This window comes from Pangasianodon hypophthalmus, chromosome 19, assembly GCF_027358585.1.
Source record: "Pangasianodon hypophthalmus isolate fPanHyp1 chromosome 19, fPanHyp1.pri, whole genome shotgun sequence".
NCBI lineage: Eukaryota > Metazoa > Chordata > Actinopteri > Siluriformes > Pangasiidae > Pangasianodon > Pangasianodon hypophthalmus.
Genome location: NC_069728.1, coordinates 8,171,236 through 8,198,485, shown reverse-complemented (window position 1 = coordinate 8,198,485; position 27,250 = coordinate 8,171,236). Strand labels below are relative to the sequence as shown.

At 39.7% G+C, this 27,250-nt stretch overlaps 1 protein-coding gene across 3 annotated transcripts in view; it reads right to left on the bottom strand.

Annotated features, from left to right (window-relative positions):
- The window catches only part of ppp1r13bb (protein phosphatase 1, regulatory subunit 13Bb), a 47,548-nt gene that overhangs the window by 19,051 nt on the left and 1,247 nt on the right, over positions 1 to 27,250 (bottom strand). For all 3 annotated transcript variants that reach the window (XM_026944452.3, XM_026944453.3, XM_026944454.3), the window contains exons 3-5: positions 11,114 to 11,261; positions 8,685 to 8,804; positions 7,610 to 7,680 (exon numbers count right to left, since the gene is read on the bottom strand). In XM_026944452.3, the coding sequence (XP_026800253.1) occupies positions 7,610 to 7,680; positions 8,685 to 8,804; positions 11,114 to 11,261 (339 nt within the window). The remainder of the gene's footprint in view (positions 1 to 7,609; positions 7,681 to 8,684; positions 8,805 to 11,113; positions 11,262 to 27,250) is intronic.

Sequence of the window (27,250 nt, the reverse complement as noted above, 5' to 3'; positions counted from 1 at the left end):
TACTTAACCGTTAGAGAGCTAATCTTGGGGGGGGCGGCTGGGTTTGAAGAGTATAAGTATACTCATACTGATATTCTCATTGACTTGGAAGAGCGCGCGCAAAAAAAAAAAAAAGCAACTGTTAATTTTGTGCAATAAAGTATCAAACACTATACTGCCAAGAGTTTGTGGACACCTGACCATCACACTCACAGTATAGGCATGATGGCGTACACTCTGTCTTGCACATTTTAATGTTTTCCTGCTCTAACACAACAACTTCAACTCTGAAAGGAATATTCATCAGCTCTTTGTTGAATCACCGATGTTATAAGAGGGAAAACTGTAAAAGGTGCAGGACAGGGGGTACTCCAGGACCAGGGTTGGGAACCTGTCCCCCAACACACAGGCTTGCTTGTGAATGTGAATGTGAACTGTACTGAACCAGCTGAAAAAAAAACACCTTTCAAACTGCTTAAATTAAATATGTCTCTGAAAATATTTGGAAAAAATGAGTAGATAATGAGCATAATTGTTGCTGGGGTAAGGTAGAAACAATGTTAATACACATTAATAGCATGTCTGCAGCAACCAGGATATGCTGATCAAATTATAATGTGATATATATTGTTATATTGCGATAAAAATCATTTCAAAATATAATTTTATATACAGCTTCTACCAAGAAAACAATTTACCTTTATCATCTCGAATTATATCTGGCAATCCTTCTGAATATTATCATTTTAAAAGAATTTCACTTTGAAACATCAAAGTCCTAACTCAAGTTGAAGAGAAGGTTGTATCTGATACACACTTATCCAGTCCTCTGTATTAAATCTAAATGTCCAGCAGTCTTAGATCCCAGAAGATGAATTACTCGCTAAAACCTTATAATTGTAATTTTAATTACTGCTGAACACTAGACTGCTGACATGGTCTATTTGGCTGTGTATAGAAGTCTATTTCGAGTCCACTGCTCAGCAATGTCTGCAGTCAGAGCAGAAAGTACAAATCAGCATACTTCTGTTCATACACTTCTGCCAAAGACATTCTGTACTGGATTAAAAAAAAATAATCTGCAAAGAAACCAAATCAAAAACCAGTTACATTACTAAACAGAAATGCAGAAACAGTGAATAGAAATCCAATTGTGAAGCAGTACAGACCTAACCTGAAAATAAGCCGATGCCACTGGTCATATGATAGCTACACAGGCAATTAGTGTGCATATGCATTCCAGCAATGGCAGATCATTCAGTGAGTGAAAATACCTCTTTCAGCCTGACCCACTCATCAGTCCAGAAAAAGTGTTTTATAATACATCTCAAGCATACATTTTGAGTACAACTGTAAAAAGAAAAAAAGATAAGGCCATGCAGATGTGGTATAGTGCATCTCAGCGGAGTTTAGTTGAGTTCATGATCAGTAATGACACACTCTGCACTCCGTGTAGTCATGAGCAGCATGGCAAGCCTCCGAATTTAATTACCACAGAAATGATTTGACTCAATTGGTGTGTGAAGTGATTCATGGTTTAAAGAGCAACAATGTTAGCTTGTATTTGCACACATAGCACTCTCTGTGTCTCAGCATAAAGCTAAAGTAAATATCTTCATGAGATAGCCATAAAGGTGTAAGAGAAGGTTTGGGAAGTGTCTGGACTTTTGTATAAATCGCTCCTAAAAATTTTTACAGATTCCCAGATAACCTTTTCTGTTAATTATACAGACTAGGCGAGATTACCCGTATGTCATGAGAGTGGTGCTGAAAAAAAAAAAAAACATCTTAATTCTTAGATTATTTAGATTTTTTTTCCCACAAGGAAAGCTTTGACCTGTCCTACCCTTTTGCTCTCATCCTCTAACCCTCAGCAGACGCCATTGTACAAATGCTGTTGTGCATCTCCGGAGAACAGAAAAGTAGCATACGACAGCAGGTTTTAGTATAGAAGTGAAAGCAGAGACCCAACAGTTTGACTGCTGACATTAATTTAGAGAAAATACATTAGTTCCATGGGCAACAACACTGATTAGAGTTTCCGGTCAAATAAGTTGCAGGTCATTCCTGGGAGTCTTCCTAGGATTTTTGTTTTCTTTCTTTCTTTGAAGGACTCAAACACATAAGGTTGAGGGACTCAGTTCTCTAATTTCTATTTGGTAACATCTGTAGACAGTGATGTCTCAATGATGTGAGGCTCATTCAATAAATGACAAAAGAAACAGGTCAGCGTGTAGGCCATGTTAAAAGTAGCTCCTGCCATCTCCTCAGCCTAAGGCCATGTTCTCTAGAGGATGTGATGCTGGAGCATGCATTCATCAAGAGAACCTGCAATCCCAGCGCAGCTGCAGGGTGGAGAGTCGGCTTCGTTGGTTTTACTTACTGCAGTAAGCCATTTGTTTGCTTTTTCCCAGAGGCAGATACAACCTTCAGTAAGCAGACTGGAAAATGCTCTACTCCAGTCTTTTGACAACAAAGAAGTAAGAATGGCTTAATTTAGTAATGTAGTAAGAATGGCTTAATTTCTGAGCTATATCCTGGAAGACTGCATAGACAAAGTCAAAATTGTTGCACCCAACATGTGCTATTTAAGATGTACTATATATATATATATCTTGCTTAGATCGATTAAGAAAGATGATAAAAAAAAAAAAAATCAGCATGAGAAATTATTCAAGAAATGCCAACAAGGCCATTTAACTAAAGTCCTGACTGAGCAAGGGGCTGCTGACTAACTCACTAAATCTGCTGCAGTCTATAAAATTTCCATACAACACACCATTTTTATGCATACCTAAACCAAAAGCAAAACCAAACCTAAGTGTAAATAGTGTAGTATGTAATATTTCGGTCAGCATGGTGCACATATTACATGTCTCTGAATTCAGATGTTTTAAATATAGGCTACAATATATATATCTTACATGGTGCCAAGTGTTAATGTAAATATCAGAGATTACCTTCCACATGTAACACATGTATAAATTATGCTCATCGAGATTACTCATGACATGGAAAAAACACCATCATCCTTTTTCCACAGGGTTCAGCATAGAGCAATAGTCTTGCCTGTTTTTTTTTTTTTTGGTAAGCTGAGATCTGTGCTTGGTCGACATAGCAGAAAGAATAGCTGGGCACTAAGCAGCATAACCAAACCTCATCCAAAAGAGAACATAACACCAAAACTGGTATTATACAGGAATACAGCGGTATAGCAATTCTTGTCAAAATGCAATATCTAAAATCCAGAAATGACCATAAAGCTACAGCCTATAGTTGCTATGATTACCTGCAATGTTTGTGAGCTCTGCTTGTGGTGAGGTAGATCATATGAAAAATAAAGCAAAGCCTGGAATATACACTGCCTGCAGGGCAAAGCCACCCACACATGCAGAAAAAAGCTTCAACTCTGCTAAAGTTAAGCTACCCACACAGTTCAGAGTTCTGCAGCTCCACACTGCTGCTGGTCATGAATGGCACGTTTCACAAGACCATATCAGCAAACTACAATCCAAGTACGACTCCACAAGTGTGTGAAAATTTATTTTAAAAAAAAAAAAAAAAAAAAAAAAAAAAAAGATCGACTAAAAAAATTTACATTTCTAAATTAATCTGCAGGACCACACTGACTGTAGAATAGCAGAGTTAAAAGAATATTTATCAGTAAGTGCCAAAGCAGCCTTACCTCAGCCCTGCCTGTCTCTTCCAAACACAAGTCAAGTCTGCTCAGCTGAGTGTGAAAGGATGTGCAGATGGATAGAGATGGCGAAGAGTGACGGGGAAGGAAAAGGAGAGAAATGGAAGGGAGGGGCTGACTTATCACAAATATTTCCACTCCGAGAGAACTGGCACATACAATTTCACTCCAATACTACACAAACTGCCCCAAATGACAGGAAAGAGAGATAAAGAGAGGGAGAGGGAGAGAGAGAGAGAGAGAGGAAGAAAGTGAGAGAGCAGAAGAGTGACAGAATGAAAGGGAATGGGAGAACAGAGACCACCCACTACAGGAACCACTGGACCTGTGTCCAGGGATTACCCTCTCTGGGCATAGCTGTGAGCGAGTGAGGGAGCGTGATTGTGTGTGTGTGTATGCATCATCATCTCAGAAATGTCACGTCCACATACAAGGGGGATGAGAGCAGAGAAAAGCTCCGCTTTAGCAAAGCCAGGGGGCATATCAAGGACGCTGATCCTCTTAAGACCTCTTATGTCATAAAACTGTTGTAATCCCCAAAATGTATAAAGGAGCAGCTGAACAATAAACCCAAAATAGTCTGTCTGTCTGCCTTGAGGTCAACCTATGGAGAAACTCTCACACAAACACAAAGACACACAACATAGAATTACGGTTAAGCTGTTTTTATCAGCTGAGGTACTGCTTAAGCCCTGCACTGGGAGGTATTATTTTAAGTACGAGGATGTTGTAGGGTTGATGTTTACTAAGCTATGCATCTGGGAGTCACACAACAGCGAGGCATGATTCAATTAAAAGAAAAAGCCCAAACATATATAGCAACTCTGAAGGACAGACCACAGGTTGTCTGTGGGTGAAACCAAGTCCTACTCACAGGCTGTGCTGAAAACACCTACAAATGACAAACAGCAAAAAGTCTATATAACAGAGTTAATGTTCAAAAAGCAAGCAACTGCAACAAAAACTAAAGAGGGTGGCGTATGCTGTAATGGCCGGCGCTTTCACTGCAGGTGCAACAGTTTGATTGTGTGTGTGTACGGTGTACGGCCCTCGCCTGACCTACCAAATTACTGGTTTTCATCCGAGTTATTCTTGTCTCAAAAATCTTATGCAGAGAAGCAGGCACACAAAGTGACAAAACACAGGAGCCCCAAAAGGCACCTTACACTCCGCAGCCATCCTCAAATCCGCACTTTGGTGATGTCATCAAAGTGTAGACCTATGATTAACGAGGGCTTGATGGTGAAAAACAAGCAAATAACGACAGACCTTAAGACTTCATCACATTCCAGCGTGTGTTGAGTCCTTTGTTAGAAACTGCAAACAAATGTGGCTTAAATCTGACTTTTTTTTTTGGCTAAAAAACAGAAAATCTTTCCTACTATCCTCCTAAAATCTTTCCTACTTTCCAAAAAAAAAAAAAAAAAAAAAAAACAGATTTGAGCTACCAATCTAAAAATGAATGACACTAATATTAAAAAGAAAGCTGTTCAGTTTGTCTGTAGCTGAAGTTCAGTATTCCATCATGTCTGAGCACATTTAGCAGAATCAAGAAATGTGGCCATATTTTCTTAGGATTTGGTGCTTTGTATTTCCTGCATTTTGTGCTTGGGATATTAAAAACAAAAGCACTTAATAAAACTACTTAAGATCTACAGTGAAATATTGATTTGTTATTTTTATTTTTAGGTCATCTTTCTTAATTAAAATGCTTATTAACTTTTTATTTAGAATTATCTTAATTCTTTTTATTTTTATATCTCCAGTCATAGTAAGACAAAGCGCTGTACAGAGACTGACCCAATTCAATGAATTCAATAAATTCAATTAAAAATGAAATTCGGATCATTTTTAAGCCCTGTGTAAGCAACTTTTGGGTAACGAACTGTAATGTTAATTTTGTGAAACAGACAGACCAATTAAAACGTTGACACTATGAGAAAAATATCTTCTTTCAGTCATGTCCTTAAAATTAACCAGGGTCATCCCTTGGCCAATCAAGATTTTTTCTGTAAAACTTAATAACAACAATAACAGCAGTGTTATTTATCTTTTTTTTTTCCCTCTGATGCCAATATATTTATAATCTACAAATGACTCACTTGTCACAAACTTGCTTGTTTGATAAACTTTTTTTCCTCGGCTTTCTATTACAGAGAAATAACATTTTTCTTTATGATTATAAACACTGTCAGCCCATTCAGTTGGACATAAAAACTCTTCAAGGTGGCTTGTGCAGAAGGGGAATATTTAATATTGCTCACACTGAGTAGTACAAATAGTCCTGAATTACATAACTGACTACAACTGAGCATTAGGACGGAGATATGTACACCACACACACAAAGTTCTTTTTGTATTAATAAAGAATCAGCTTCTTGTAGAATGTGCAACAATACTGTCGCTCTATACATGTCTGATATAATGACTAATCCCTGCAGGAACAATAACCTATGAAAAACTGACCTGACTATTATCAGTATGTCCTCTGTGCCTGTCATTCATAGGATGCGCTATGTGCTAATCACCACCATGGTGGGGCTCTGTATCTCAATGACAGCAGCTAGCGCATCCTTGCTAATCAGTTCCCTGGCTAACCACCTCAAGCAAATGAAGTGAAGTGTGTCCTCTGCAGTCTGTCACTTCCTCCCTCAAGACACTGAGATACCGGAGATGCAGAGGGAGAGAGAGAAATAGAGAAACAAAGTGGAAAGTGTAAGTAATAACGTCAATCTCACTATGTTATATAAATGTCTGAGCGATAAGGAGGCCATTATTTCCTTGTCTGCATTCCTCCACATCCCTTAAGGTAAAATTAGTTCCACTTCCTAGAGCATAGCATTTCCTCTGCCAGAATCTGGGCCAGATGGCTAGAAAGAGAGTGAAAGCGAGTGATGCTGAAGGAAGCTCTTGTAATCAAGTGGCTCACAAGAACAAAAAGTACAAACAGTGGAGCTTCCATGAAAGAAGGCAAATATGGCACATGCCTGTGAGAGTCGTATACGATATGCAGTGCAGAGAGAAAACTGCAGCGGTATGTTGTGAGAAAAAGGGAAAAATGCACAAGCATTTACAAAGTACTACAACTACAAAAAAGCTAAAACATGTAAGTGTACAAGCTGGTGCGTAAGTTTAGCCAATTTGATTAGGATAGACTGGCATTCAAATTACAGGCAACAAAACTCAGCATGGAGAATTAATTCACTCTAACTGTGATACGACGGAGGTCGTGTTCAGGAATTATCCAAAATGATAACCTAGCATTATTTCACAGTTTAAAATACGAAGCATTTTGGTTAATTACTAATTCTAGCTTAGTAGCGTGCTAATACAATTGTGCAAGCTAGCTAGCTGGCTGGCTAAGTGGACTTCTGATGCAGAAGTCAAGTAAATGATCAAGTAAACCGAACTGACTTGTGTCTACAGCTTATTTTATAAGATTTTATATAATGCTAAATAAATGAACATTAATAAAAAGCAAACAGCAGTTTCAAATGGTTTATTATTTATTATGTATTTGATGCCTTTAGCAACGGCTATCACCCAACCCAGTGGAAACATTATAGAATACACATGGTGTGGCGGCGGTGACTAAATTGGCTAGTGGACATGTAATGCCAGCTAGAAACATGACCTAGACATTAATCATGTGAAGTTTATGGACTTGCTCCCAGTCAGCAGAGTTTCCATTAATCATATGTTGTGTAGATAATTGGCTGTGTTATGTCAGACTGCTCTACCAGCAGAACAGTAACGAGAACACCGTGCAATCTATGAACCAGTGCATGGACTAAAATACAAGAGAAAAAAAAATCTACAAAAGCTGCACTGTGATTTAGGACACATGATTAAACATAGAGGTCATGACAACCGATGATGAAATATTTCAACATTCACGGTTACTCATATTACAGAAACATGAGATGAGCATACCCCATTTTCATTGTGCTTATCAGAGCTACTTCCAGTCCTTCGGTTAGCCTGCTCCTGAGACTGCTGACTCCCTGTCATTAGGAAAAGAAAAAGAGAAACATGCACATTTAGAGCATTGCAACATTTTAATCTTTGCCTTATGTGACCAGGCATAGATTATTATGCTTTAATCTGGGTAGTCCTGCTGCTGTGACGTTAAAGGCAGCCACTCAAACACAGAAATCTGATATGTAGAACTAAAAACAAGATGAAAGAGCAGAAGGAAAGAGAGACAGTGCTGTGAGCTGGGTCAGTGGACAGATGGCGTGGGGGACAAAATGTGAGATTGGTTTTGGCTGTGCTCAGGCAGACAGGACTGAGGCCTTCTAAAAGATGACAGTATTACACCCACAGTATTACAGCTCACTGCATATAAATTCTCAAACTACTGTTCATTATGGCCCACACACACAAACAGAGACGAGATAGTGAGAGAGAACTGTGGGGCAAATAATGCTGTGCCAAGTTTTAATGTTTGTATTTGGTTGGGGTGCCAGCATTATAACCTAGCATTATTTAAATGTAGATTAAAACCGTAGATTACATTTAAATGTAAATTAAGCCACACAGTTTATAACAGTTCACACAATGTGCAGGCGACATGATGTGTGTGTTCCAATGTCCAGACTGTACTCTGAATGTGTGTGTGTGTGAGAACCTGAAAAGACAGAAGAAGCTAGACACTTAATCCAACTATACAGCAAGCTGCTTAATTATATAACCACCACTTATCCAGCAGGCCCTTGCCTAAAGACCCATATTGCACTGGACCAGTCTGATACATCTGGATTAAACTGAAAACAATCCTCATGAGTGAAACTTAATACATGGCCACCTACTTTTTCTCAGGGGGCAGTATGGAGGGATGTCCACTAGAGGAAATGGCGTCTGAACATATATAATAGTAGAAAACAAAGATCGTTTTTGGAAAATAAAAGTTTGCATCTGCCACTACCAGTAGAACTACCACTGAAGATAAGGTGCTTGACAATGCAGCAGTAAAGGTTTGCACAAACTACATGAAAGCGAGGCTCACCTGGTTCACTGCTCTCTGTGGGCGAGTCCTCATGGCGCAAGAAAAACTTCACTTCCTGTTTCCTGGGGCCCCATTTCTGCAGGTGTTCATACATCATGTGGTCAAAGGGAATTGCTCGCTCTGCAAGGAAGGCAGATCACATAGTCCAGTACAACAGAAGATGCAGCCTTGGACTTTATCAAGGAGGGGGAAAAAAACCCAAAAAAACACAACTCCATGAAAAACATTGCTAGAATCTCTAGAGATCAACAGGGAACAGATGTGAGGTTGACAACAACAAAGTGTTGAGAGCACAAAGCTCAGAGTCCATCTCCATTACATCAAAGGCAGACATTCCTCCCTGACCCTTGGAACTAAGGGTCTACTGAGGGGCCCTGAGAAAGAAATTAAGAAAGGAGAGAGAGCCACACCTCACCCCGGAGAGGGAGAGAAACACACACAGACACACACGCACACACAGACACACACGCACACACAGACACACACGCACACACAGACACACACGCACACACAGACACACACGCACACACAGACACACACGCACACACAGACACAGATACATGTATCAAAGAGTCAAATGTGGCTTCCTGCCAGAGGAATGCAGTGTGCCGGGAGACAGGGAGATGCAGAGGAGAAAGGAGGCTGGTCAAAACAAATCCCAGCTTCTAGGAGCAGGTGGAGAGACAAAATTGGAGCCATGTTAACAATTCTTTATGTATTTAACTTAATGCATATCCAGTTTTCTCATTTCTAACAAGGCACTAATTCTAGTCCTTCATTATCTGTGATTAATTAGGGTAGATTATACTCTGTGTAGCAATATGAACCTGTTTGGAATTGAGCCTCATGGTGTGAATTATTCCTGCATGAATACAAGCTAAAGACTGGTGAATATTACACGGATCACAGGTAGCAAAAGAAATCTAAAAGATGAGATTGATAATATAAGTCCAAGCACAATACTGCAGTATTCACTAGAGTGTAAAGGATAGTGTCTTGCTCCTGTAGTGCACAGACAATCACTGTGGTGTTTGTCCTGATTTTTCCCTTCTACAGCGGCAGAATTGTCTTGCCTCAAATTCAACCTGTGTGACGAGGCATAATAATGCTCAGGCCTTAACCTAGCTCCAAAGGTTTTAACCAGAACAGTCTAGCCAGCCAGATTTACTGTGAAATATAACCAAAAGGCAATGGGCACACAACAAAATAATGAAAAGGCAAAAGAAGGTAAATCTGCCCAATCTTCATGGAGTTTGTAAGGGGATTGTGTCACCACATCTCCATAACATCATTCTTGTATCAGGAGCACACCTGGAGAAGTTTTTTTTTTTTTTACTTCCACCACTGATATGCTGTCAGCACAGTACTAGGTTACAGTCACCATGTCTTCCTGAAGACTTGGACTGTATTCTGTGTTTTTGATCCCACACCTGCATACTATCAGCTGCTTTTGAACTTTACATGGTTTAGAGGTGGGATCAGTGACAGAATGGACTAACAGATTCACATAAACAGGCTATTCATCTCCTTAAGCCATACAATGGGCTATTTTGTGCATGGACACAGAATAGCCTGTTGAAGAATAAAAATGGAATGACAGAGAGTGGTTCAGTGTTAATACACAGAGAAGAAAAGATGGACTGCACACACTGAACATTTTACAGTGCTAGCACTAGAAACAGCTGATCACAAGTTATTTGCAAAAAGAAATGGTTTAAAAGGGCTACTGAGGGAAAGGCTTGGTGAGGTTAGCTGTGCATTTGTGAAATTCTGAGAGGCCATGTATTGTGAAAGCAGGACATTAAATGAGACCAATGGCAAGCTATGGGCAATCATCACCACTTACTCTTCAGTAATGGAGTTAGAGACAGCAGGCTGTCTACTAGTGCCTTGTTGATGCTGTAGTGATGGACATTTTGTAAGGCAAGGAATGACATTTCATTGAACAGGGCAATTACCGGTTTAAAAAAATAAATAAATAAATAAATAAACCTGAATACCTGTAGTATTTTTTAAAAAATGCCAAAACGACTATGGGAAAGATAATAATAGATAATAATGACATTGCTAACTAGTCTGTTTTTTGGGCATTTTTCCATTTTTTAATTGTAACGTGAGAAATGTGCGTATGAAAAAGGTGCCACACATAATGCAAGATATTATTAATGATAAGAAGCAAAAAGAAAACTGAATTAAAGGGAAATAACGGAATGTGTCTGGAGATTCACCGTTCGCTGCTTGTTGTCACACTGTGACAGGGACTGTGACAACTCTGAAGCACATAAAAGTCACACAGTTCCTTCTGAACTTCAGTGTCTTTTATTCAGTGACAGGTCTTTAGTAGAACCTAAAAAACAACACTAGAGGGCTGTACTCTTACTCTGACTGTCAGGCTAGGACATAAACACTACAGAAGGTCAGGTGCATACCGTTGCCACGCCACACTTCAGCCAGATGGCAGCCGCTTTCGCCCGGCTCCTTACAGAACTCAACCACATCACGACACGTTGTCTCTGGAGTGATGGGCACCTCCGTCAGAGCCTGCTCGCCATCACTCAAATACACAGTCAGAATCATCTGAAAGAGAGACCAAGAAAAACAGAATTAAAACGCAACATTAACGCATGCTAATCTACATAACCACGGATAAGGAAGTGTTAAAAGAATGTTTTCCTATATTAACCTTGTACTAAATCCAGCAATTATATAAAATATGTTTTAGTTGGCTGATTTGCATAAAACAGCACAGACAGAGCATTAGTGTATAGTCTCTTATATTGGGATGGCTACTTGAGCACTGAATCCAAAATTCAGTAAACTAGTAGACTTCCAGAAGATACATTAGTGTAACTGAAACTAATCACATTTCATATTTAAGAGACACACAAGAACAGGAAACAGTTTTAGTGTCTGGTGACAGTGCAAACACAAAAAAACCCACTGCTGCATATTAGTCTGGTTTATTGTTAACGGATAGTGAACAAAAAATCTCTGAAAGGAAAAACACTCTTAAAACTGTTGTAATCGATTTCAGCTAAACTGTCTTTATATTCTGATGGTTATCAGTAAAGTACACTGAGCAAAAACACTGTCTCTATGACTGCTTTGAACTAAAAATCTTCTCTGCAAGGCTGCGTGTGTATTATGTATCCATCCTGCCTGTCAATTATGTTGCACATGCATACAAGGAGCTGTTATCATCTTAAATGGTTACATAATAACATGACATTAGCAAGACAAAAATACTTACATGCCTGCCAGTATTTAGCAGCTTAGAAAAGCACTGTTTTTTTTTATGCAACCATGCAGTTAATTTGGCAAATTCAAGTAGAGCACATGTTGGGGCCATGTCTCAGAAAAGTTCAGTACGCTGATTTCAGTAGCTTTAATTCTAATCCTTCCTTCACAGCCACAGGTTCCCAAATGCAGTGCACGGTTTAACACACCCAAATTTAAATAGTCAGCTAATTAACAGCGCTTTCTCAGATGAAGTGGGTGTGTTAGGGCAGGCAAAGCACTAAAATGTGCAGAACAGGACCACAGGTTGGGAATGCATGTTCTAGGCCAAAACCATGCTGACGGAGGAGGAGCAGCCAAAGTTTAGGGATGACTGGCAGGTGGTTAGTGCAGTTCTGGCGGCATTTCTAAACTCCACTTGTCAACGTCCCTGGGGTCCAAACATCTAAGGTCCAGGTTCCACTGCTGCTGATGGTGGGTTAGTCCAACCAAAGATGCCATTGCTGACCTGCATTACTTCACTTGTCTGTGTCAGTCAGTGACAAAGATGCTGTTTATTCCCAGAACACGGGCAGACAAAAATACATGCTTAAAGTAGCGGGTAGGCTGTAAGAACACAGCTTGAGACAAATAGACCCCAGGGAGTTCCAGGCTGTTAACAGTACTGTCCCAAAAACCAACTGAACCACAAGAATCACATTCCCAACCACCAGAATAAAGGAATATAATTAACCAAATAATCTAATTACTATATGCTAGGCCAGAGCTTTTCAAAGCATTTACTGACTCACCTGAGAAGATGAAAAAGCCTGAGACAAAACCATTCGGTTCTGAACCCAAGCCTGGCCTGACAAGATCTTATCCCAGAATAATGACTGAACAATGACCAATTGATTCTTTTCAGAATAAAATGGAAAGAGCCCAAGACTGCACCATTTGCTTGCTGACAGAATCACAATGCTGGCTTTATATGACTGGCAAACCTCCAAGTCCATGAAGGTGACCATTTTACCTTCGGCTAAACACACACACACACACACACACACACACACACACACACACTGTAGAAGGACACTGCGTCTGAGACCTTGGGGGATACATACCACTCCCCACAGTACACAGCCAAGAACACAGTTTCTAGGCGAGGAATCACAGGTGTGTGTGTGGGCAGACAAAGAACTCGTTCAGCCTAAATACAACAGAATAATAAGCAGGTTTTATACACAACAAACAAGAATGTACAGTGCAACTTATGCCAAAATAAAGTCCAGATGTTTTATAAAACTGAAAACACATGCATGGGGCAAGCTGTCTGTGTCTGTGTGTTTGCGTGCATCTGTGCATGTGCGTGTGTCTGTGTGTGTGGTATGAAATGAAAGAATGCACTGAGGCAGGGAAAGTGCACCTTGAGGACGGACAGTGCAGTGAGCTTTACTAATTGGCTAAAAATCCAGATAATCTGAATAAAGCCCCTCAGGAGATTTTCTAGGGGGCACACCAGGGTGCTAACAAACATACACAATGCACGAGAAAGCTATAAGGCAGAATATAACCCTAAACTTACCCCTTCTAAACTTATATCATACTATAAGGAAGAATTAACATCTATTAATTTACTTATTTTTCAGTGATTTGTGTGACTTTTTCAGTCGCCATGTTTTGCAGTTCTGATCTAATGTCCACATCCATGAGCATGTTTCCAGCACTAGTCACTAAACACTATGTGATGAGAAGATCTGACTGCCAATGCCAGGTTCTCCGTCCTGCTCAGAGCACTTTGTAAAAATTCTGCTCAGAAGGAAGGCAAAATTATATACAATAATTATATACCGCTATACATTATATCAGGCTCAAATAACAGAGATGAAGAAGCAATCAGACATGTCCACATGTATACTAATATTTTTGAAAAAAAAAAAAAAAACTCCTGTCCACATGAACTGCGTTTTTGAAAATAACTCAAAAACAATGAAAACAAAATTCACTTTGGTTTCAAATGGGTGTGGCCAGGAAACCAAAATGCAGAGGAAAAAAAACTATGTTTAAAAAAATATCCATGTGTGTGTGGACAAGGTCTCAGATACTCTCAGATACACTCAACACAGAGAACACTCAGATAAATGAGAGCTCAGAGGAAAAACTCAGCGTTGTTTAACAAACACCGAAGCATAATGCATGCTCTGGTAGAAACCTGATCCCCGTTTATCATTTAGCACCATATTCTGTCGTTCATCATTTATTACCATTTATAAAACGAAACTACCATTAAAACGCAAAGCCTATGTTATACGTTACAATATTCTTCGTTAAAGCAGTGAAAAAATAAACTAAACTATTAAATAGTCTATTAAATAAGTTTTTGCCTGTTTTTAACCTGTGTCATTTAAGCAAGCACTGCAGGCTTCCTTGTTTACTGTTTGGTGTAGCTAATTTGTTGTTTATTGTTTGAATAATTAAGTTTTAAGCTATTTATTTAGATTTAATGGGGTGGTGCAACACACATTAACATGACTTGCATTCTACCCCGTCTTTCTTTTATTAGATCATTATAGTATGAATTACACTAAGGCTTGAGCTTTTCCTTAAACAATATTCAAATACTTGAGAAAATATATAAAAAACAAAAACTGATAACTGCAGCCTGAAGTCATTTGTTTGTTTGTAATTTAATGCCATGCCAGCTACCATGGCTATTTTCATAGAGGCAAACAGGTTAAAATGTAGCAAAATATGAAGAATTTACAAAAGTTTTTTTTAAGTTTATCTTTGATATAAACAAATAATCTAAAACTAAATCTGGCCTCACTTCATTAAAAATCTTTTCATATGAATTCACCGAATAAAGTCCATTAAAATATGCCTTAGAGATATTGGACTTTGGCATAAGGGGCATAAAAGATCTTCACTCATTAACATAAAACTTGTCTGCAGCCTGAATAAGTTCCCTTATTAAGACGGCACGAGCAGTTGAATGTTTCAGAATGAGGTTTGTATTAGGTTGCCACACTCATGTTATTTACTGCACCTCACGTTTTACAAATTTCACTATGATTACTCTAAACCAGGGGTTCTCACCTCCAGTCCTGGGGCTCAGTACCCTCAACACACCAGACCCACATCACTGAGGGCTCAATAACTCTCTGATTATTTGGATCAGGTGTATCAGCAGTAGGGAAAAACTTCAAACTGTGCAGGACATGGCTCCCCAAGACTGAAGGTAAGAACCCATTCTCTAAACAAGTGTCTCCCCAAGCAGATCATATTTCTACAGTTCTGTACTCAAACACATCCATTTCCAAATAGTATATTTCCTGTGTAAAGGACAAAATAAATGTACTGTCCAAAAAAAGTGTACCGCTGTCTTTTTTCTGCAGTAGTGGAAGGGAAAAAACAGAGCGTGCGTAATTCGGATGTCCGACTGGTTGAGAAACAGTGGCACTTGTCCTTCTTTGATGATGTGAGTATCACTGCCAGCAAAGATGAGAAAATACAGAAAGCACAGTCTACACCATTACCATCCTCATCCTCAATATTAACACATCAGCCCTCATCAAATATCATAACAGCAACCCATTCTATTAAGTGAAATGAAACAAAGACAATTTTATAATGTAGTAGAACAAGAGTTTAGAACCTATAAAGATTTTCAGTGATTTGGAGAGTAAGTAAAATTGAGTGCGTGAAAATGAGTGCGTAAAGCACAGTAAAATCATTACATTTTTAAGCTCTCACTGGTCCTGAACAAAAGTCAATATTTTAACTACAGCTATATTTTAAAACATATTACATTTTACTCTACATACAGATCAGCAGATGAATTCTAAAAAGGTTTTGATAGTTAATGTTATTTAACACGAAAAAAGTGTAATAGATGAAAAACACTGTGTAATAAAACATAGTAAGAAGCAGTACTTAATGCTTTATCATATACACATTAAAAGGTGTCTAACATCCAACAAGCAATATAATATTAAAATATCTGCTAAAACTGATGTTACAGCATTAATTAATACTTAATTAATGATGCACTGCACTATTATAAGCATGCTCTATCAGACTGAATGCATTCCTGTGTAAAGACTATTATATCTAATATAAACATATCTAAATGGGACTTGTATAACAGGTAGGTAAAATTACCAAGTGAGAAGCTGTGGATTTATAAAATCTGCCTGATTATCACTAAATCTGCCAATACTAGGCTTTACTGGCTTTCAGACAGCAGTTTCTCCTTGAGTCTAACATGCACTAAGGATTAGCACAATACTTTTCAGTAACACCATGTAAACAGTTTAATAATGGTAATTACAAGAGTAGAGTTGAAATCATCCACACTCTCTTGTGGGCCAGTAGACAAAACAAAAAACTGACACTGAAGTTTTGACATATGCAAACTGAGAACTTAACCATGCTCTGTTTTCCTCAAACACTTAAAACCCTTAATACCACCTCAATTAACTCCATGTTATTGTAGCAGTATAGCCTCTCCTACCCTGTAGGCCAAACAAGAGCATCACCTTTCTCCACTTGACTGTAGTCCATGCTCTCCTGCCCTCTCTCTTCATGTGACGAACGTGCTCCTGCCCACAGCTCTTATCCTTAGACAGGCTGACTAGACCACGAAGGACAATAGTTACAAACCTCTTCATCCCGCAGGTGTCTACCAGTCAGCACAACGGCACAAACACTACTACATACACAACCCCACTCTCCTTTGCTCTCTGCATCACAGAGAGCAAACAGCCTTGCAGTCTCCCTGCAGAGAGAAGCCTTTAAGAGTCATGCTCACTATGGACTGCTGAGAGAGAGAGAGAGAGAGAGGGAGAGAGAGAGAACATCCAAGTAAGAATGAGGAGGGAGCACTTCTCATTAAGATTGTAAAGCCTCATCCAGAACAAGACAATGCCAGACCTAAAAGAGAGGGCGTAAGACAGACGTTGGTAATGTATGCATACGTCTTGCTTCCTTATACAATGCAAACCCAATCAGACTAATGGGTTAAGAGATCACACAGAGTAGCGTGTATGAGCATGCAAGCATCTTTTAAGCTATACACTACCACTGCACAGTGACCAATTCTTATCAAGTCTCAATATACACCGATCAGCCATAACATTAAAACCACTAAAAGGTGACATCAATAACACTGATTATCTTGTTACAACAGCAGCTGTCAAGGGGTGGGATATACACTATATTACCAAAAGTATTCGGTCACCCATCCAAATGATCAGAATCAGGTGTCCTAATCACTTGGCCTGGCCACAGGTGTATAAAATCAAGCACTTAGGCATGCAGACTGTTTTTACAAACATTTGTGAAAGAATGGGCCGCTCTCAGGAGCTCAGTGAATTCCAGCGTGGAACTGTCATAGGATGCCACCTGTGCAACAAAACCAGTCGTGAAATTTCCTCGCTCCTAAATATTCCACAGTCAACTGTCAGCTTTATCATAACAAAATGGAAGAGTTTGGGAACAACAGCAACTCAGCCACGAAGTGGTAGGCCACGTAAACTGACGGAGAGGGGTCAGCGGATGCTGAAGCGCATAGTGCAAAGAGGTCGTCGACTTTCTTCACAGTCAATTGCTACAGACCTCCAAACTTCATGTGACCTTCAGATTAGCCCAAGTACAGTACGCAGAGAGCTTCATGGAATGGGTTTCCATGGCCGAGCAGCTGCATCCAAGCCACACATCACCAAGTGCAATACAAAGCGTCGGATGCAGTGGTGTAAAGCACGCCGCCACTGGACTCTAGAGCAGTGGAGACGCGTTCTCTGGAGTGATGAATCACGCTTTTCCATCTGGCAATCTGATGGACGAGTCTGGGTTTGGAGGTTGCCAGGAGAACGGTACATTTCGGACTGCATTGTGCCGAGTGTGAAATTTGGTGGAGGAGGAATTATGGTGTGGGGTTGTTTTTCAGGAGTTGGGCTTGGCCCCTTAGTTCCAGTGAAAGGAACTTTGAATGCTTCAGGATACCAAAACATTTTGGACAATTCCATGCTCCCAACCTTGTGGGAACAGTTTGGAGCGGGCCCCTTCCTCTTCCAACATGACTGTGCACCAGTGCACAAAGCAAGGTCCATAAAGACATGGATGGCAGAGTCTGGTGTGGGTGAACTTGACTGGCCTGCACAGAGTCCTGACCTGAACCCGATAGAACACCTTTGGGATGAATTAGAGCAGAGACTGAGAGCCAGGCCTTCTCGACCAACATCAATGTGTGACCTCACCAATGCGCTTTTGGAAGAATGGTCAAAAATTCCTATAAACACACTCCTCAAACTTGTGGACAGCCTTCCCAGAAGAGTTGAAGCTGTAATAGCTGCAAAAGGTGGACCGACATCATATTGAACCCTATGGGTTAGGAATGGGATGGCACTTAAGTTAATATGTGAGTCAAGGCAGGTGACCGAATACTTTTGGTAATATAGTGTATTAGGCAGCAAGTGAACAGTCAGCTCTCAAAGTTGATGTGTTGGAAGCAGGAAAAATGGGCAAGTGTAAGGATCTGAGTGACTTTGACAAGGGCCAAATTGTGATGGCTAGAAAACTGGGTCCAAGCATCTCCAAAACGGCAGGGCTTGTGGGGTGCTCCCGGTATGCAGTGGTTACTACCTACAAAAAGTGGTCCAAGGAAGGACAACCGGTGACCAGTTAGAGCGCCCATGCTGACCCCTGTCCACCGCCAAAAGCTCCTAAAATGGGCACATGAGCATCAGAACTGGACTATGGAGCAATGGAAGAAGGTGGCCTGGTCTGATGAATCACATTTTCTTTTACATCATGGGGATGGCTGGGTGCGTTTGCGTCGCTTACCTGGGGAAGAGATGGCACCAGTTGCATTATGGGAAGAACGCAAGCCGGCGGAGGCAGAGTGATGCTACGGGCAACGTTCTGCTGGGAAACCTTGGGTCATGGCATTCATGTGGATGACATGTACTACCTACCTAAACACTGGTGCAGACCAAGTACACCAAGTACACCCCCCTTCATGGCAGTGGTATTCCCTAATGGCAGTGGCCTCTTTCAGCCCCTTGCAAAAAACTGTTCAGGAATGGTTTGAGGAACATGACAAAGAGTTCAAGGTGTTGACTTGGCCTCCAAATTCCCCAGATCTCAATCCGATTGAGCATCTGTGGGATGTGCTAGACAAACAAGTCCGATCCATGGAGACCTCACCTCGCAACCTACAGGACTTAAAGGATCTGCTGCTAAGATCTTGGTGCCAGATACCACAGCACACCTTCAGAGGTCTTGTGGAGTCCATGTCTCAATGGGTCGGAACTGTTTGGTGGCACAAGGAGGACTTACACAATATTAGGCAGGTGGTTTTAATATTATGGTTGATCGGCGTAATCCCTCATATATTCCTCATCTATGTTTATAAAACAAATATCACACACTAAGTTTAACTTTCCACTTACAATAGGAGAAACTATTTATCATTGTAAAAAAAAAAAAAAAAAAAGAATACTTTTTTAAATAATAGCATTTTCTCTCAAAAATATATATTCCAAAATTATTAACACCTACTGTATAATGAATGTGTTAAATAAATGCATACAAACTGTCATTCTTGAAAAACTTTCATTCGTTCTTGCTGCATTTCACCATATCTAGTTTCCCTGGGGTATATATATGAGGTTGCGTACTCTCTCCAGGGCATGTGTCACAAAATATTAATTGTAAGAGTACCAATTTTGAAAAAAGCATTTTATACTAGTGCACTAGTTTAAAAAAATGTTGTTCCTGTATATTTAAGCACAAAATATCACTTATTGCATGGGCTTTAAATATTAATTTTGGCTTATTCTCATAAAGGGCATCAACAATTCTGGAGGGTACTATAGGTGTTACTTAACCTCTTGCAGGTGGCAAAAGGAGGACATGCGCAAGCACACACACCTGAAAATACTGAACTTCAGACAAAAATTAATTGAATAAAAGTCTGGGCAAATCCCTACTGAGCCAAGAGAGCACAGAGATTTGTTATACAGGATTTCTGAATAATGCACAGGTCCTTAGTGAGATATCATAGAGAAAGCTAAGATTTCCAAAGACTTATCCAAGACAGACGAGTATTAATTATGAACGCTAAATTAGATTCGGCATCAAAAAGTTTCCTCCTGCAAAAATAAAACTAGGAATTGCAAAACCCTTGAAACAGAGCAGTGCTCTGCATGCTACCCAATCTGTGCCCCATGCCTGATATGCACACCACTGAGAGGAAGCAGATGAGGTAGGGCCAATGTTGCCCAGTTTTGTATCATGTGTGAGTGAACGTTTCATGGCACTTTATGATCTTGTACACGCACATGTTCATGATTGAGACCACAGGATATCCAGGTCTTCCCACAGATTTGACTCATTTAGGGCTTGTCTGATTTTTTATTTTTTTTTATTTTTTTATTTTTTTACAGGTGACATAAAAATATCACATCAAGATTCTTCAACAATACACAAAATGTATTACTATATATAACGTCGCTTACAAAGAAAAGTTATGGCCAGTAATACAGTAGAATTGCATTTAAAAAAAATGATGCTTTGATGATGCTTACAGTCTCTTAAAGTCTCATTTGGCAGGAACTTTGCAAACCTGAACGCCACAAAACATTTTTATATACATCGTTTGCCCAAAACATTTTCCTCTTGGCTTGGAGTTCGGCTTCCTGAAGACAAGTGAAAATGATTCACAGCAGTTAGACTGTGGTGCCAATAACTGGCCATACTAATGCTCTGAACTGGCAACGAGTTCCCTCTATGTCCTGGCAAGAGTGACACCACACGCTGTCACTGCTAGACTGTCTAAATACTGAGAAACATCCTGTGTTACGGCCTTCTCATGTTTGAACTACTGTTTTATTCACTCTATTGGCTGAGCTCAATTTGAAATTAGTTTACAAAAAAAAGCTGAATCAGTGATTTGTTTTAGTGAAATATCAAAGTTTTTTTGTGAAAATGAATCTCAAATGAAATATGCACTGGAAATAACCTTGAAATATAAGCATAATAAATTATAAAATCTGCTAAATCTGCTAGAAAGAAATCCTCTAAAAAGCACAAGGTTGATGAAAAGCTTTCTGCCTAAGCACTTCCCTCTTTTTATAGGAGCCAGCATTCACGTTTGAGGAGCTCCTCAATTCAAGGTCGACAATTCAGATGGATGCATTAAGGAAAGCGAATGAATGTGTAATGAGGTCTGTGAAGGAAGGTGAGGGCAACTTAATGTAATTGTTAAAACCAGCAGTGGCATTTTAGAGCTAGAAGCAAAATAGGTAAGTTTCACAAACTATCGAGAACTTCAGTACAGAATGAGGTTAGTCAGCTTGTGCTGAAGAATCTTGTTTGGATGCAAATGTTTAATCTGCGAGGGGAAATGGAGATAACAGCCTGTTAAAATGGTGTCTAACTTTCACAGCCAATTCACACCAGTGTTTCTAGATTTGAATATATAACACTGAAAGGCCAAACAGTACGAGAGATGGCAAAATCATTCTGCCTTAAACGGTGAGCACGTCTTGTGACATTTTAATGGAAATAACATGCAGAACACTGCACGTTAAAAGCTAAGTCTGTCAAACCTACTTTAAAATAAACTTATCCCAGATTAAATGGTGGAAAATGATCAGGAAGATGTTGAGCATGCCTGCTGCAAAGTCCCCCAACAACAGCGTGTTAGCCAGCACACTCAATCCCCTGCTCTCTATTGGCTGGCTGAATCCCACGCGAACAGAAAGAGGAACGCACTCCAGCTGACTGGCTGTGTGACACTGATGCTGCTGGGCACAAGTCACAGCAAAGCACAGTGTCAGGAACAGTTACTTATCTGACAGCCTGGTCAGGCGTCCCTAACTGCTCACTGGCTGTTACATGCATTTCTACAAACCATGCTGGTCAAGGAGAAGGGACCATCAAAGTGGCTTGGCTAGGGTATTCACGCCAAAATTAGGATGGTATTACAGACTGACAAGAACCAAAACTCACTGTCAACTGACCTTCAGAATAATTAAGTCGAGCCCCCGACACTCAAGTGTTCCTCAGATACACTATATGGCCAAAAGTATGTGGACACCTGACCATCACATGCATATATGGTTCTTCCCCAAACTGTTGCCACAAAGTTGGAACACACAATTGTATAGGATGTCTCCGTATACTGTAGAATTACACACTTCCCTTCACTGGAACAAAGAGGCGCAAATCTGATCCAGCATGACAATGCCCCTGTGCACAAAGCGATCTCCATGAAGACATAGTTTGCCAAGGTTGGTGTGGAAGAGCTCAAGTTTCCTGCACAGATCCCTGACCTCAACCCCACCGAACACTTTTGGGATGAACGGGAACACTGACTGCACGCCAGGCCTCCTCGCCTTACACTAGTGCCTGACCTCACTAATGCTCTTATGGCTGAATCCGCAAATTCCCACAGCCACTCTCTAAAAATCTAGTGGAAAGCCTTCCCTGAAGAGTAGAGGTTATTATAACAGCGAAGGGGGACTAAATCAGGAAAGGAATGTTCAACAAACACATATGGGTGTGCTGGTCAGGTGTCCACAAACTTCTGGCCATATAGTGTACATGTGGCAAGCTAGCAAAACCCTACTACATCTATTTTAAGAAAACATGCTGCTATAGAAACGCTTTTATTTAATTTGTAACCTTTGCAGAAAGCAAGGTTACAAGATCACATCAGATAGATAAGGAGACAGTTTAACAAATGTGGCTGTAAAACAATCAGTCTGCCTAAAGAGGTTTTAATTGCTAACTTCCCAATATTTTTATTTATATTTTATTTATTACATATTACATATTAAATTAAATAAATAGTAGACGATTTTAGGCAATGAGTATGTTGGTGTCTTTAAAATGATATAACTTTACTTCTGGTACAGATATGTACAAAAGAGAGACACATTTCAGAAAATCTATAGTTAACGGAATTGTATATAGTTGAAAATTTCTCTACATTAAGGGTTTTCCAAGGAGCTTCAACTTCGTCATGCATTAAACGATATATCACAATATAGTCTACACCACATAGTCTAAGAGTCATCTTCATTTAAGTGTCCAGTGATTAAACTATGATTCAGTAAAAGGTTCTACAGCATGCAGACACTGGGCTTCACAATCAATATTAATTAAATCAGACAAATCATGCATGACATGCAGCTACATCAATACAATGCACTCTTGGGAAAACATTCACATACACACGTGAAATGTGAATAGTGGTACATTTCCATACTGTGACAAGCCACATTTTGTATTATCTAAATAATGTATGGGCAAGTACTCAAGGTTTTTACCATCTGCAAACTAATGCATTTCAAACTGTGCACCATATTTACCTTATGGCTAGCCACAGACCATGTCAAGCAGGGAAAGATATATTCCTACCCTCTCCCCACTGCCTCTGAGAAAGATTTAGCATGGAACAATGAAGTGTTTAACACACATCTCAAGACAGCATTCTCCAGACATTATAAGGAATATGAATAATTCAATGCAACAAATGAATTTGTTCTCATACGTCCATGACACGTCTACATAAAACACACGTGAGGTGTCCTTGAGTAGGAAGTATAGGACTATCTGAGACAATACATTTGCTGATAATGCACTGCTGTGGTGCAGTAACAGACCATCCAGGCTCTGTGCAAAACAAACTGCTCCCCTCCACACATTCGTATGATCAAAACAAGCTCCACAGTCAGATCATAAACCTTTTCCACAGACCCACCCTCACCTCATGCGATGTGGTTCCATCCCAACATGCGATCAGGAATGAGAACTAAAGGAAGCTCATGCTGATGGGATGGGTGTATGAACATGCTGAGAAAAACACATGGGCAGGCCTTCTATCTAATTGTTAGCACTAGGCTGATTTAACTGATCTGCTCAGTTTTCTCTTGGTGCTCATTAACCTGTATGGTGGATCTGCGGAGGAAACTCATCACTTATTGGCAAATTCTGCCAGCCATCAGTCAATTCCTTGTTAAAGCGAGAATCTCTGGCTCAGCGGATTCTCAATGTAAAAGCTCGGAGTTGCCAGCAAATCATTACAACACAAGACAGTGATCCATTCTAAAGAAATTTTCCAAATTAGATTTCTTTACTATCCCTGTGATATGAAACAGATAACAGGTCATGTCTGCAACACTGGTAAAACGAAGATAGTGGTTAAACTGTAAAAGTTAATTCTTTGTGTGATACATTTTCTTACAATCCCCTGCATGCATTTCTTCCAAATATGATTACTAACATGTAAACTAACAAACGCTGAAGCTATTGTATATACTAGAGCAGCGGTTCTCAAACTTTTTGCAGCTTGGAACCCCTTTAACTGTAAAAGAATTTCCACTGAGCCCCTCAGTATGCATTTATTTCATGAACATTATTTACATTTTTCAAATAATATTTTTGGAGCCATACAGCTGTCTATTCCTGAAATTTCCACTGATAGAACATATGAGGCCTGAGTTGACTTTAGTGCTTGGATCCATATATAAGAACTTTGATAATGTGGGTTGTGATTTCCACCAGTGTAACAAAATCAGAGAGAGTCACAGACCCCCTGGCTATGCTTCACAGACCCCACTGTGAGAACCATGTACTCGAGGACCTGCAGGATATCCTTTAATAATGGAAGTGAATTGCATTGTACCCTTTTGCATATATAAATAGGAAGAGGAAGTACAGTCCAGGAAATGGTCAAAAATAGGTTATGGTGGCATTGCTACAGGTAAAAGCATTCCTATTTTGGTCTTCAGGTTTAAAGGTATGTGTGTAAATGCCACATTTATTCTTGCACATTCCCTACTTTTTCCAGACAAATAACTAATAGGCAGATCATACAGGATGTAGGTATTTCCCATCATGCACCGCTGCATTCCCAGAACGAGACAGTAATCTAGGTCATGCTGCATGTGTGCTGTGATAGAGCTACTACAGAGTTGTGGTTTTTTTTTGCATTTTGTTTTTAACCTGAACTGTGCCATCTGGGCCAAACAGACATTGTGTTATTTTCATGTAGATCATTCTCGCTAGGTCACATAACCAGATTTGTATCAAACAAAATAAAAATACACCACTCGTTTATGAAATACGCTATGGTTAGCTTATAAATATGTACAATTATCATCAACTCATACTCTGCCCCACAGGATGGACCTAAAGCCACCAAACCTCACCAAACACGACGTCCATGCACACCCTGCCGCTTATCCACCTTGCATAGTGTAACACTGACTTGACAAGCACTAACACTGTGATGATGTAGTGCCCATATGGCTAATCCAAGGTCATTCTGATTTATAAGACCATTTCTGTATACATTTAACGATGATGATTATAGAAAGCACTGCCACAGGTACAGCACAGCCTTTCTGCACAAACAAGGTTATGGATAGGGCTCTTGGGTTATCTGGAACGAGGTGTGCGTTTATCAGTCAGATAATCCATTTTCACAGCTGCAGACTGTAACACAATGTCCAGAACTGACCGCATGCTGAACTCTGTCACACCCCAACTTTCTCCATCTCTTCAGCTCTGTTTGGATTTTCTTTCAGGCTAAACCACACAGGTGCAGCGAAGAGAGCTTACCTACTGCAAATGCATTCAAACAACTGTCTATCAATTATCATCCTTTCAGTAAAGTAAGACAATACAAACTTTAGCTTTGCCTTTAATAAATCACCAGTGTGGTTGAGAGAGTCTAAGCTACATTCAACTTAGGGGTTAGGGGTCCAAACAAGTGACACAATCTAGGCTACATTACAGTTTGGGCTCCAAACACTGAAACACTGCCCTAAATATCAGAACTAATAATAGAGCTTTACACCTCAGCTCTGCTGAATTCTCCAATCTGATTAAATCAAAGGGTTTTGATTAATTTTTTTATAAAAGCAGCACTGACAATACTGTCAACTGGAATTCAAAACACAGGTTTATACTGCACAGGTTCAGAATGCACTCACTGTAATACGTAATCATTTCTATAATAAAGTACACAGGGAATTATATAGTCTCTAAGTCTTTAAGTCTATATATAAGTATATAAGTCTTAAGGACAGAAGATGTTGTGCTTTGTGGTTTCTCAGTAACAAGCTGCAGTTTTTCTAATTATTCGGGAAGGTAACAGCATCAGGCCACCCCATCGTTGATTATTTTCCTCCAACAGCACACCTGTCATGTTTTATTCCTTACGTATAAAAAAATATAGTATACTTGTGACAACTTCAAATTGTGCAGCACAGAGCATGGCTATGTATGGCATATATATATACATATATATGCATGGCATGTCTATAAGAACATGTACAAGAAAACAAAGAGCTCAAACGATCATTACAAAACAGGTATTTCTTTCCATTTACCCTACCATATCTGCTAAAAACATGTTTGCAAGTGTGAAAAGCAATTAATTTCTAGGAATTCAAGTACTGATTCTTCTAAAACCTAACAAAAATCCTGCTGCTGTTGCACTGTTGTATCACACTCTCTTCCTCTCGATTATGCTGCCAGGAGATAAGACACAGATTTGTGGTGCCTGAACACCACAATATAAACATTAGATTAGATAAGCAGACATGTACTACGCAAATCCTGAGGGTAAATCACCCACTTCTTCCAGACTACCTAAACAGGTGTGTCCTTCTTTGACAGTATCAAAGCTTTGGGCAATTATTCACTAAGGTTAATGTTTAATGGTACCACATTCCTACAGAGTTACAACCGGTTTCATAATGCAGATTCCTGGACTGATTCTGGCATCATAAGAACTCGATATCAACCAGAGCATATGGGGGAAAAATTAACATCTGAAAACTGTGAAATATTTCAAACAATAGCCTAAATCTAGAGATGTATAACTGAACAAAGATGATAATATCACTGCAACTAGGATTGAAAGAACATTCTTTTTACATTTATGTGTAATAGAGTTACGGGTTTCCAACAAAAACAGTTCTGACCCCAGTAGACAAAAGCAGCCTCTTTAACTGCTGACTTGGGACTGATGAAATCATCTATCCATTAAGACTAAGCAAAAACACTCCACTCATGTCAGTGCCATAAAACTAATTACTGCCATTAGTGCTTGTCGAGAAGGAGGGTGGCTTTCTTTATCTTGAGGTCAAAGCGAGTCCATTTCCCTAGGAGCTTCAAATCGCCACTTTATTCTGGCCTCCTTTTCAGGTGAAGACGTTCTCAGTGACTAAATGATCTGCTGTGGACGTACGCCGGACAACATCTTCTGAGAAAAGACTTTCTTTACTCATTTCGTTGCTCTCTTACCTCAAAAGGGAGGATATGATACCTTA